At 33.2% G+C, this 13,929-nt stretch overlaps 3 protein-coding genes across 4 annotated transcripts; all 3 read right to left on the bottom strand.

Annotated features, from left to right (window-relative positions):
- Positions 1-835: 835 nt before the first annotated feature.
- LOC136997808 (uncharacterized) lies at positions 836-5,595 on the bottom strand. Of its 2 annotated transcripts, none has more exons than XM_067349132.1 (8): positions 5,440-5,595; positions 5,211-5,346; positions 4,619-4,971; positions 3,821-4,187; positions 3,337-3,393; positions 2,669-2,807; positions 2,008-2,170; positions 836-1,250 (listed from the first exon to the last, which is right to left on the bottom strand). In XM_067349132.1, the coding sequence occupies exons 1-8, from the start codon at positions 5,471-5,473 to the stop codon at positions 1,039-1,041; spliced, it is 1,461 nt and encodes a 486-aa protein (XP_067205233.1). In that variant the 5' UTR covers positions 5,474-5,595; the 3' UTR covers positions 836-1,038. The 2 variants fall into 2 exon arrangements, with proteins under 2 accessions (XP_067205233.1, XP_067205234.1); XM_067349133.1 differs by having other exon boundaries at positions 836-1,238.
- Positions 5,596-5,598: 3 nt separating this feature from the next.
- LOC136997807 (uncharacterized) lies at positions 5,599-8,523 on the bottom strand. Its single transcript, XM_067349131.1, has 2 exons — positions 7,348-8,523; positions 5,599-7,230 (listed from the first exon to the last, which is right to left on the bottom strand). Exons 1-2 carry the CDS (start codon positions 8,090-8,092, stop codon positions 5,930-5,932), a joined length of 2,046 nt encoding a protein of 681 aa, XP_067205232.1. The 5' UTR covers positions 8,093-8,523; the 3' UTR covers positions 5,599-5,929.
- Positions 8,524-9,184: 661 nt separating this feature from the next.
- Positions 9,185-9,709, bottom strand: LOC136997826 (uncharacterized). Its single transcript, XM_067349224.1, has one exon. It carries the CDS (start codon positions 9,707-9,709, stop codon positions 9,185-9,187), a length of 525 nt encoding a protein of 174 aa, XP_067205325.1.
- Positions 9,710-13,929: the final 4,220 nt, after the last annotated feature.

Raw genomic sequence — 13,929 nt, 5'->3', positions numbered from 1 at the left:
GTTGCCGAAAACAAAACGCATGAGTTTTCAGCAAATTTAGAACAAGGTGAGTCAGGCATTTGTTTTTGGTTTGACATCACACATATTCAACATATTTTGCCGACAATTTGTCGTGTATTTGCTGTCAACGGTTTATCGCTGTATATAAAGAGCAAAATGGCAGCAAGTTGCCAACAACACATGCCGAGTCATAAATTTCAGCAAAAATGCAACAACATGTCGAAAACGGATGAATATATTTTTTGCATCTGCTTCAAATAATTACTCTTAGGGCTACGATCAAGTTCTGATGAAAGTAATCCGTTCGCGATGTATCAGTATATCGGTAGAAATGTTAATAACATTAAAAGTTAATCGTCGATTACTTTAATCAGAACTTGGTCAAAGTGGCTTTTAGAAAAAATTTCCATTGCCGATGGAAAATTGGCCAAAGGCAAATAAATTCAAATTTATTTAAGATCATGAAATTCTCATTATTTAAAATATTTTTACTTTTATACTTTTATACTTTTTTCTCATTCTATCATTTATTACCGTGAAATAAGTATATATTTAAAATAATAAGAATTCCATTGTTTTACATATAATCGAGTTTGAATTTTTGTATCACGTGATACAAAAAAAATTTCTTTTTATTTGTCCTAAATCTATTCCCGATTAATTTTATTTATGAAACAAACAATTTTTGATATTTCTGCCAATTAAAAATTAATCAGTACTGATTAATTTTTAATTGGCAGAAATATCAAAAATTGTTTGTTTCATAAATAAAATTAATCGGGAATAGATTTAGGACAAATAAAAAGAAATTTTTTTTAATAATAAAGTACACACATTATTTGAATAAAATATACATATATATATTTATTTATATATATAAAAATATATATATATATACGTATATACACATATTTATACATGTTTTGTAGGGTCAATTCCACTACATGTAGTTAGTTAAAACTTTACGCATGGATCTGAAAATCGTTTCCCGAGAAGCATCGGACTATATACTATACTATATATGTTTAAAAATATTTATTAATTTTCATTTTCAGTTTCATTTTCGCCAAATATAGCATCGGCCTCCTCGTGCCTTTTTGTGCGACGACCTTTTTCCCCAGGAACTCTTTTTTGTGCATTTCTGAGACGTTGTTTGGCGAAACGTATTGTTTCTTTTACGGCCTCGAAAAATATCTTTTTATCCGGCTTCGCGAAGTATGGGCTGCTTGCTACCGCTTCTATAAATATAACTAACAAAAATGTAAATTCAAATGTATATTGATTAATTATATCAGGGCTCGGAATTATTTCATCTTTTCGACCGATTCTCGTGGTATACTCCTTTCCTCTCTTTACCGCGCGCGCGGCAGCCGCTAGGGCCAGTGTCGCCGAGCGTTAGGAGCGGCGCTATCCGATTAATGTTAAAAAAATTTATTAAAAATATTTTTTTTTTCTATAGCAATAGTACCTTATGGGTGACGTGGAAATCTATTAAAATATTTTCACATAATAAATTTAAAAGTGAAAAAAATATTTTTAATAACTTTTTTTTTACTTTTAATGATTAAGGGAGAAGAACATAACATTTATCGGATAGCGCCGCTCTTAACGCTCGGCAGCGCTGGCCCTAGTGGCTGCCGCGCGCGCGGTAAGAAGAGGAAAGGAGGCGTATACCACGAGAATCGGCCGAAAAAATGAAATAATTTCGAGCCCTGAATTATATCATCTATTGAAACCAATAAGAAAAAATGCGAAGTTGAATATCCATGTTACTGTTTCCTACCTTTTTGATCGGTTCGGATTAAAAAATAAAATTTGACAAGCACGAGAACTTACGTAGTAATATAAAAGCGACTAATAATTTTGTACCTTGATTATATCGAACATTAAATATTAATATTACTAAGAGTTAGCATTAGTGTCGTGATTATCGTATACATAATGTTTTGAACTTTTTATTCTTTTAATTCCACCTTAAATTATAGTAATATAAATAAAAAAACTTACCGTATACTGTTGATAACAATTTTTTGTTGTATAATGCAATGTTTTCATCCTTCTCTCCCCACAAAGAATAATTGCTTAAAGCCTTGTCTGTGATTATCTGCTTCATGCAAAATTTGACGCTTTCGTCAACTGTTTGACCTCCCAAAAACTTGAGATAAGCGACCTAAAACATATTTGCACATAAAAATGTAAATATGTTAATAGTACTGTAATTATTTTCTACACTATGACGACATAGATAAAGAAATCTCATTATACATGAAAAATATTATTCTGTTCATAAAATCTTATCACTCTATTAACACGAAATGCAAGTAAATTTTATTGAAGTTAAAATTTATCTGTAAACTAACAAATTTTACTCTAGTTATAATGATTTTTCACTCGATATCTTGGAGTTTACTTTCTTCTCTATAACTATATGAGTAATATCACTGCAATCAGAGTGTAGTTAGTTCATAATGTAATTTTCATTAAAATTAAAGTTCCTCAATTATTGCGCTTACATACAGACTGAAATTCCACTCGAAAAAATGTATAGGAAGGGAACAAACGCTTCATTATATTCATGTCATCGTGTATACATTATATTATATATTATATTATATGTATATGTAATTATATTATATAGGTATATAATGTATTATGCTATAAGACTTACGACTTGATCATTATGCTCCTCTTCGATATTTTCGAAAAGTTCCACCTGCTCGACAGACTCCAAAGGAAGGCAATCAGGTTTCGTCGGCATTTTAGCGGATCTCGATTTCAATAGCTTGATCAATTTTTGGTCCAGAACTCTGAAACACACAGTATGATGTAATAAGACATATTGCAGATTTTTCTGTGTTATTTGACATATATAGTTTTTATTTGTATATATAAATTGAAAGTTATTTATTTAATATTTATATGAATTTTATTTTGTACTTATTTTTCATGTACAACGTGTTAATTTAATGTTTATTTTACATTGATGTCATATTCATTATATTGATTTTACAGTTATTACTATCATTTTGAAGTTAATTTGAAAAACGTTCAATTAACGTTTACTTCATATTTTTTAAATATATTTATTATTTTTTATTTTTATTATTATTTATTATTAATTTTTAATAAATTTATGAATTTATTTGAAAATTATTTATTTGTTTATGTAATATTTATTTACTATTTATCTTACATTTATTATCAATTTCTTTCTCTCATACGTACAAGACGTAATCAATTTAAAAAATATAAATTCCGACTGCAATATGTCACTAGATTTTCTTTTTTTAGATATTTTCAAACTGTCAAGGAATAGCTTAAAAAAAAGATAATTACTTGAAATCTTGTTTTGTCGGCATGTCTTCGAGCCTTTTCTTGATGGTGTCCAATTCCCTGAAACAAACAATACATTTCTTTACATATGTTAGAAATAACTACTATTTATCTACAAGATAGAAGAATATTTACATTACTGTTCAATCTATGTACTATTGCATTTCTTTTAGGGCTTGAGCCCAAGACAAGAAGTAACATGTGACGTAGCCATAAGACATAATAATTTTGCCGCACAATTCTTGATATAAAAGCTCATTATTATTGTGTAAAAATGTTTTCTACATGTAAAAAACGGCGTATATTAAGTTAGAAAAGTAAAATTGGTAAAACACTAGTATATATATGGGGATACGTCTACTATTCCCAACTGAACTTAACTTATATAAGATGTATTGTACTTTTTCTAATCTTCCTTTATAAAGATTGATGAAAGGGTAAAATGGGCAGAATATTTTTCATTAAATTAAACAAAATTTTCATGTACCGAATGATTGCATTCCAATGAGCAGAAGGCTCACGTTGTGCGGCATTTGCTTCATAGTGATAATCTCTTTGAGTAAATGAAAACTCGTTAGGTCTATTATGCTGCTGTTCCCGATATTGCGAGCTATTGCTGTTGCAATTTGACGAAGATATTCCTGCTCCAGTAGCAGTCCATATTGCTGAGCATGTTCTTTGGGGGGATTGCATAGTTCCCGAGTATCCTTCGGTGTATCCGCTTACGTGCGGCAAATGTTGTAGTGTTCGATAATGCAACAGTGGGTTCAAAACTGCCGAGTCATTATTCTGAGGCACTCCTTCGGTAAAAGAATATGATTCATTACTGCTGGCTACTACTTCTGGCTGCGGTTCTGCAATTTTAAGTGTGATTTTTTATTATATATAAATAAAACATTAAGCTTGGCGTTAGCATTAAAATAAGTCAAAATTATTCATAAATTATTCATAATTCAGTTTTAAAATGTCTCGATGTTCCATGTAAGCCTCTATAAATTACTTCTATTTTGATGAAATAATGCTCGGCTTTTGATGTTGTACAAATGCATAATGACTCTTCGAATGGCATTTACCGGTGAAGAGCAATAATTTATTGATCGTTACGTTGGTTTGAAGAGTTTCTCAATGTAACATTCTTTTAACATCAAAAGTCCATCGATTTAAAGTTACATTTTATTTACAAGATCTTTTGTGGAAGTCCGGAACTTATAAAAACTAAATTATAAAGAATTTATGTTTAGTTAATCGTGTATAGCAGAGAGTTTTAGAATATTAAACTACATACCAGCAAGTATAAGAGGGGTTAAAGGCGTTGAAAGTAGCTGCCTGTATTTGTTGTCATTCTGACTTTCATTTTGTTGAAAAGATTTACTTCCGATAATCCTGTTTGCAATTCTGTTTTGGGGTTTGATGGTTTTTTGAGATTTTGCAATACTTGGTACATTTTCTGCAATATTTGCTGCGTTTTCCTTATGCTCTTCAAACGATGTGTTGTGAATATCATCTATATCCTTCTGAAGATCTATTGGCTTTTCTGTAACTTTTTTTTTTGATATGACTTGCAATTCGTCCTGACTCGACGAAGTGGTCACATACCGTTTCGGTTTCCTTACAATTCTTGCAGGACGCCGTGGGTTTCTGAACATTAGTATTTTGTTAGTATTAATATGTGTTTAAATTACTAAATTCATACATAAATATCATATATATATATCATACATAACTACAGAACATTGAATAGTAAAAGAATATATTAACAAAATTGAAAAATAAAGTTTCCAAACATTTATTATGCTATCTAATATTTTTTTTATTAATGAATTACCATGATATAAATAAATGATAGTTCACTGGAGTTTTCAATGTCGCACTTATACTGACTTGAGCAAAATTGCTTTTGCCCATATTTATAATTGACGCTGGTAGCTGCAAAAGCCTGTTTGCGCTTGAGAGAATTTATCACCTTTCGTTTTTCCATGTCAATCACCTTACACAGTTCAGCCACAGAACTGTCTATAAATATAAAAACTAGAAATATATGATTTTACTCTGAAAAATCGCATACAAAAAATTCCACTTATTAGAACTATACATTTTTATCATTACCTTTTGCAAATGAGTTGTTACTTTCATATACCATCAAACATTTCGCTACGTACAAGTATTATAGATTTATTTAATGATTATTTATGCGATGTGGGGTTACGACAATTCTTGATTAAAGTATTTTATGTTTTTTAATCGCACACATAGGATTCGTAATATAATTTAATTTAACCGCTCGATCAATGCATTAATGTACATACAGTATTTTTGTCTGTAAATAATAAAATTACAAAAACTAATGAATGAATTATTCTAAAATTTTATTTATTTTTTAATTAATATCTCATTAACAAGTTGTATATTTTTAAAGTAGAATATGCATATTAAAGAATGTGAGACATCTAAAAAAATTATTAGTGACGAAATAATACATTCATTAGTTTCGATTAATGGAAATTATCTTTTTGCCATTTTACTTTCGATTGCTTCTTTCAATTTTTATTTCTGATTAATTATTAATGATTTTTATTCTGAGTAATTATTTAATTTTCTATAAGAGAACAGATACAACATATTCATCAGCAACCGGCTGATCGGCATCCAAATCAGTGCTGGAATCAGAGCCGTTATCATCAATGACTTTCCAATATGGCATTATGTAACATTTAGATTGTACATCGGTAATAGGTATTGTACAAAGATCGTTTGATAATGCAGAGCATTTGTAAATGCCTAATAACGATGACGAAATTCCGACATCGTATAAATCTTCCATTATTGCGAATTTCTTTACGACAAAATGATATGTTTCGTTAATTTCGAGTATATTTTCAATGACACATATCGTACAGCCTTTTAAGACACAACAATTATTGCCGAGTGAAGTAACATTGAAAAACATGTTCTCAGTTTGTATCTTCGTGTACTGTTGACAATGTCGAGGTGACATTCCCACTGGAAGGGGACCTTCACTATGCCTGTCGAAAATTTTTGTAAATGTAACAATATGTGTCGGACGAAGCTCTTTTCGTATATTGATTTCTGCCTGTCTGAGGGCAAATTGTTGCGAAGCAAGATGAGGTTTTCTGTAAAATTGTCTGAAAAATGGCATATTATTTTCATACTTGAAAGCTGAAAAATTATCAAGAGGTTCACGAAAGTGTTCAACATCTTTGACCAAGTGTAATAATGCATGTACATTATATGAAAGAAAAGAAAGCTTATAAAACACTTGGCACTTTTCCACAAATTTTTTAATGGCTACTTCTGCACGTCGTAGTAATAATGTTCTTGAAGGTGACTTACTACAAAGCGCACGAATTGCTGAATGTAAAAACAAGAAGTGGATGTAAGCTTGCTTTTCCAAAATGCCGTGCATCACTACAGGTCCGGTATATAAAATGAATTGTCGGCCTTCAGTTGCTTTGTATTCTGAAAAGTCACTTAAAGATCTAGGTTTCCTAGCGAAATCTCGAGGACAGTAATGAGAAAGAAGTTGAAGTCGCTTTGATGTCAACTCTAAGTTTCGGCCTGATAATTTTGTTTTCTTCCCATATTTGCCCGTAACCCACGCGTTTAGCAGTTTTTTAACTATCCCTATGCACACTAAGTGCATATACTCTACCGGGACTTGCGTTACCATCCCCATAGGTAACCGAGACAGTGGACTAATTCCTTTGTGGTGATCGTAGTCTGTCATCCGAACATACTCCTCATTGGTTCTTAGACGATGATTCGTACCTAAGAAAATCATTCTTTGCTCATATCGAATGCCAACAACCCAGCATTTTCCACATGCATGACGAGATGTATGCCCATAATGGTTTAATAACCAGGCTCGAGCTGGAGCATCTGCAATAAATGCTCTTAGTACAATGGGGATTTGTTTATTATTAAATGTTGTACCATCATTTGCGATAACTTGCTGAACATCGGCAACAAACTCTTCCATAAATAAATCGATATTACCTGGCTTTTTATTTCCAATGTAAATTCCCACTACTTGAGGTTTGCTATTAGGTATGTTATTAACTGAAATTTGGATTGGCCAAATCTGTTTTTTTCCAGTTTTATTCAAGCTTGCGCCATCCGTATTCCAGTCTATCTCGAGAACAAGAGGAATCTGGTTCGGAGGAATTTCTTTTAGAATATTATTAATAGCTACTTCAAAGCCAATATGAAGATATTGTCCAGGGTACATTGTACGAACCGGAATACTTTCACGCGGAGTGTTGAGTAAGGAACGAGTATCTTTTGGAAGGAAAGAATGACATTCGTGAGATCGTAAAGTATTCAATATTATATTTCCTTGTGTTTGCGTGAGATTGCATTTTATAAAAGCTGATGCTAAGGATTTTTGAAACGCTTCATTTACAGAATCCATAAATACACCATCAACTATATTATCGTCTACAGTTGACAAATTGACTTCAAAATTTTCTTCATTTTCGACATACATAACTGAGGTGTCGGAAATACTTTGCTCGCTCCTCAAGTTTACATCATAGGACTCTACTTTATTTGTATGAATATCTTTGTATACTGTGTCTAGAGACGGCGTAAACTGTTCAATATTACGTAGTTGCTCATTAGAATCTCTTTGATAAACTTTTCTTATCTGAAAGAGAAGCCTTGATCGCCTTTGTCGGTCTAATTGCGAAATAGGCTTACGGCGTTTAGGTACTTTACACTTTTTACTTGCAATTGGATTCATATTTTTATAAGATAGAAGTAATGTTCGATTCAAATGAGATAATTTACTATTACTATTTTTTAATTTTTGCAATAAAATCTTGATATAATTGATTTATTTACAGTATTCGTCATAAGATTCATTACGATTAAATAATAACAATATATCTACTAATCCTGTGTGTGTAGCAGTATAAACTTTGATTAAAAATATATAATCATAACAGTATATTGACATAACCTCTTTACATCGCACAAGTCAATGTCATATCCATATAAAAAAATCGAAATACCTGCACGTGCTAATGCAATAATAGCGCCCGTATTCACTGATGCTTCAAGAAGCGATGATTTCTCTAAATAAAGATCAATAACGTTTTTTATACACTCTGACAAATTCACCGAAAACGCACAACACCTCGTGCCAAGCGAGAATAATGCCACATCTACATAAGACACCGGTCGCGCAGGTCGCAAGCGTTGCGATCCAATCAGCGTCGAGCTAGCTTGGGCTAGCTCAATACTGATTGGATCGCAACGCTTGCGACCTGCGACTGGTATCTTATGTAGATGTAGCATAACAATGGCCGACTTCTTAAGTCTTTATCTTTTGTGTCTCCAACATGACATAGGGTGGGGATGGGTTATAAAATAGAAATTAATAGACTTGTTTATTTTAATTGCACTGGGGCTACTCTGGATTTACTCGACACTATTTATCTGTCCTGTATTATTCTATGTAGAGCAAGCCCAGAGCAGCTCCAGTGCAGCTAAAACAAACAAGCCTAATATATTTCAACAGTTTGTAACAAATATACGACAGAAGCACAAACATCGGTGTCTTTTTCTGTTACCATCATGTTGCTCCTACGTTGCCGAAAACGAATGACAAAGTAAAAAGTTTTCCATAAATGGAAGTCATTTGGTTAACAACATAATGAGCAACAGTTGCTGTCCGTTTGCTCTGAATTTGATGACATGAAATGTCTCAAATCTGCCCTCGTGTTGTTGAATGTGTATGAATATGCATTACATTTTCAGCAAATACACAGCAACTAGTCAAAAACTCGTGCTCAGCATCAAATTGCATAATTTTGCAAAACATGCTTGGCTATCAGGGACCTTTTAAAGTGAAAGTAGCTTCATCTGAAAAAACTATATTGTACAAAAAAAGAGGATCTTCATCGATTCTGTTCATCATTGTTTCGCTAAATTCGATCCGACGATCAGGATCATCTTCATTAAGCTCCTGTACCAAATGAATCTTGCAAGGATGAAAATGTATGTTTTTCAAAACTTTACGTACTGTTTCATGAGAAGCGTCATGCTCATTACCGGTTCTACGTAGACTAAGATGCGGGTTTTCAACAAATGCTTGAGCAATTTCAATCTGTTTCTCCTCAGATGCTACAGATTTTGACCGACCACTTCTCTCAAGGTCCTTGACAGTCCCATTATCCATAAAGCGCCGTACAGTCCTTTCGACTGTAGATTTTGAGACAGGACTTAACCCGTCTCCATTACGAAAAGTGCGATTAAATAGCACCCGAACTTTATTATAAGATCGCACTTGATCTCCCCAACCACGCATCATTAATAGAGATACCCTCTCTTGTTCCGAAAGTTTAGCATACGCCATAATGTTTAATGTCGTGTGTAAATCGTAAATCGTAGTTGTGTGGTGGTAGATGACAATACATTAACAGTTATCGTACATACAAATACGTGTTATGACGAGTAAACTCGCCACTGTGCATACGGTGAGAACTTCGTTTGGACGAGTTAACTCGGGATTTTGCCCAGGTTGTTTAACATAATGCTAACTCATTTTTTTATTGATTGGGAGCGTTTACGTCGTAAAGTAAAAGTTATACGATTTAATTCTTATTTTTCTTTACAAATATTTCTTTTCATAGAAGTCGTTTGTCATTCTAAATGATAGGTTTTATTTTATTATTTGCGGATGAATCTCTGTTGCCATTTTTCTATCTTATACGAATTTACGAATCAAAACTAAATTTACGTAAATACATACATACGATTTACGTATTACCTTAATCTCAAGAAAACATTATGGAGTATGCTAAACTTTCGGAACAAGAGAGGGTATCTCTATTAATGATGCGTGGTTGAGGAGATCGAGTGCGATCTTATAATGAAGTTCGGGTGCTATTTAATCGCACTTTTCGTAATGGAGACGGGTTAAGTCCTGTCTCAAAATCTACAGTCGAAAGGACTGTACGGCGCTTTATGGATAATGGGACTGTCAAGGACCTTGAGAGAAGTGGTCGGCCAAAATCTGTAGCATCTGAGGAGAAACAGATTGAAATTGCTCAAGCATTTGTTGAAAACCCGCATCTTAGTCTACGTAGAACCGGTAATGAGCATGACGCTTCTCATGAAACAGTACGTAAAGTTTTGAAAAACATACATTTTCATCCTTACAAGATTCATTTGGTACAGGAGCTTAATGAAGATGATCCTGATCGTCGGATCGAATTTAGCGAAACAATAATGAATAGAATCGATGAAGATCCTCTTTTTTTGTACAATATAGTTTTTTCAGATGAAGCTACTTTCACTTTAAAAGGTGAAGTAAATAGACACAATTGCAGATACTGGTCCGAAACAAATCCTGCTTGGATGTTGGACAGTCACACACAATATCCACAAAAGCTAAATGTTTGGGCTGGCATCTTGAATGATACACTTATAGGCCCTTTTTTTTTTTATGGTAATCTCAATGCCGGTATGTATGAACAGCTGCTCAGAAATCAAATTATACCAAGAATAAGAGAAATAGCAGGTAATAATTATGATGATACATGGTTTCAGCAGGACGGAGCAGCCGCTCATTACGGTAGGGACGTTCGAGCGTATTTAGATACTCAGTTTCCTCATAAGTAGATTGGAAGAAGAGGTGAAATCGAGTGGCCTGCTAGATCCCCTGATCTGACGCCTCTTGATTATTTTCTTTGGGGTTACTTAAAGAGTAAAGTATACGCCACTCAACCACAAAACTTAGATGAGCTGCGGAATCGGATTATGCAAGAGGCCGCTTTAATTGATAGAGTAATGATTCGTAATGCTGTATCTCATTTTTACAACCGCATAGCTTTTTGTCAAGAAGCTCAAGGTTTGCAGTTTGAACATTTGCGCTAAACTTCGAATCTTGAAAGAAAACACGCTAATCAAGCACCCCGGACGTGAGAGGCAAGGGGACTCACGCTAATCAAGCACCCCGGACGTGAGAGGCAAGGGGACTCACGCTAATCAAGCACCCCGGACGTGAGAGGCAAGGGGACTCACGCTAATTAAGCACCCCAAAGGGAATAGATTTTACTACGTCCACGTCGTTATTCCTGGGTAATGCTAAAAGTAAATAAAAAAAGTTGACCTTGAAACAACCTTGAAGGTCATCTTCAATGCCATGCTCTAGGTCACTACTAAATACGCCTTGTTAAAGTTATTAGTTTTGGTCGTTAAAAAAAAAACCTGAAAACCATCTATTCCAAAAGATATCCAGACCTTGCTCGAGTTTAAATGACCTTAGAGTGACCCTCAAGATCAAACACTACCTATGACTTAGTACATATCTAAACGTAAAACTTCCCGCTCTTTCGATTGCCGGTGTCAAAAAAGGGAGTTTCTATTTAAAAAACCTAACCTAACCTTAAAATGACCTTGAAGGTCAAGCTCAAGGTCAAATTGAAGGTCACCGTTGAATTCCTCGTTGAAAATTACTTCAGAAATGACCTTGACCTTTTTCAAAAATACCTTACATGAGAAAATATTCAGCCGTCCCGGAACTTAATTGACACCCTGTATATATATATGGGGCATTCTTTCTCAACTTTACACCCATGCTGCCCATTTTTTATTTAATCTAAAAATTTTTAAAAAAATCTTAAAATTTACAGTTAAATGTAAGCTTTCCAATGGCGCTTGGCAAAATTATCAAATTCAATTGGATCATACTTAAAATTTCAGAAAACCAAAAAAAAATAATAAAAACGGTAATTATTCAAGTGTAGCGATTATTCATTCGACGTTTTTCTCTTCCAATTAACACTTTAGAGTATTCTGTTTATCTGTGCACTGTCACATGAGTCCAAACTAAAATGGCGGATCTAATATGACCGCCAAAAATTTAAAAAATTTAAGAAATTAACTGATTTTTATAAAACTTGGTATCAAGGGGTTTTTCGGGTTACTGTATACGAGTCTAAAGTTATCTTTCAAAAATACAAAATGGCGGATTCAATATGGCCACCAAAACATTTTGAAAATTTTTAGAAATTAACAAATTTTTATAATACTTGGTATCAGGGACTTTTTCGGGTTGCTAATAACGAATCTGAAGTCGCATTTCGAAAATTCAAAATGGCGGATCTAATATGGCAACTAAGAATTTGAAAAATTTTTAAAAGTAAGGGAGTTTTATAAAATTTGAACAGAGAGTTTTAAGGTACCTTTTCATGGTAGCGATCGTCGCGACTTTTATAGCGATCAGAGAGTCACGTGACTTTATCAGTCGTTTGAAAGTCGTCGCTGTTAGTCGCTTCTGTAGTTAGATTTGGTCTATCTTGCAGCGACAATAGGCTACTAATCGCTACTTGCTATTTGAATTTTTTATCATGAGTGATACAGATGAACTAATTGAGCAGGAAAATGAGGTAAGTAATATAATATTATAAATACAATATAAATATATAGCTCTTTTTCTTATTCAAATAATATTCTTGAAAAAAAACAAGCTGACAGAGCCGGAGCTAGTTATAATTGCTCAAATTTCCCTTTATTATAAACATTACATACGTTTCGGCCTAAAGGACGTGGCCATCTTCAGTGTAACAAAATAAAAAAATCGTCGTTAGTCGTAAAACGTTGACAAGATAGTCAATTTAGGTAACGCATCCTTATCTTGATATGGATAATACATTTTTTCATAAATTTATGAGAAGCCATGGATCATCTATCTTCGGAGATCCGTTAGAAATAAGTATCAAGTAAATAACATGCGTCGACGGCAGTGAGCCAGGCTTGACAGTCAATGTCATTTACAGTCATGTTATTTACTTGATACTTATTTCTAACGGATCTCCGAAGATAGATGATCCATGGCTTCTCATAAATTTATGAAAAAATGTACTATCCATATCAAGATAAGAATGCGTTACCTAAATTGACTATCTTGTCAACGTTTTACGACTAACGACGATTTTTTTATTTTGTTACACTGAAGATGGCCACGTCCTTTAGGCCGAAACGTATGTAATGTTTATAATAAAGGGAAATTTGAGCAATTATAACTAGCTCCGGCTCTGTCAGCTTGTTTTTTTTCAAGAATATTATTTGAATAAGAAAAAGAGCTATATATTTATATTGTATTTTTAATATTATATTACTTACCTCATTTTCCTGCTCAATGAGTTCATCTGTATCACTCATGATAAAAAATTCAAATAGCAAGTAGCGATTAGTAGCCTATTGTCGCTGCAAGATAGACCAAATCTAACTACAGAAGCGACTAACAGCGACGACTTTCAAGCGACTGATGAAGTCACGTGACTCTCTGATCGCTATAAAAGTCGCGACGATCGCTACCATGAAAAGGTACCTTTACGGCCAGCTAAATACAAATCTTAAGTCGGATTTCAAAAATTGAAAATGTCAGATCTAATATGAAGACCAAAAATATTGAAAATTTAGGAAATTGACAGATTTTTATAAAACTTGATACTAGAGATACCTCTGATTCTGATGTCGCCTGAGCTCTTACCCCCTACTTTTTGAAATCTTGATATGAAAAAGTCGAACTATTACTAGCATTGGAATATTTCTTAATCACCATTTCTT

The sequence above is a fragment of the Linepithema humile genome, chromosome 2, assembly GCF_040581485.1.
Source record: "Linepithema humile isolate Giens D197 chromosome 2, Lhum_UNIL_v1.0, whole genome shotgun sequence".
In the NCBI taxonomy this organism is placed as follows: Eukaryota; Metazoa; Arthropoda; class Insecta; order Hymenoptera; family Formicidae; genus Linepithema; species Linepithema humile.
Note: the sequence above shows the minus strand (reverse complement) of the source record. Positions and strands in the feature narration are given on the sequence as shown.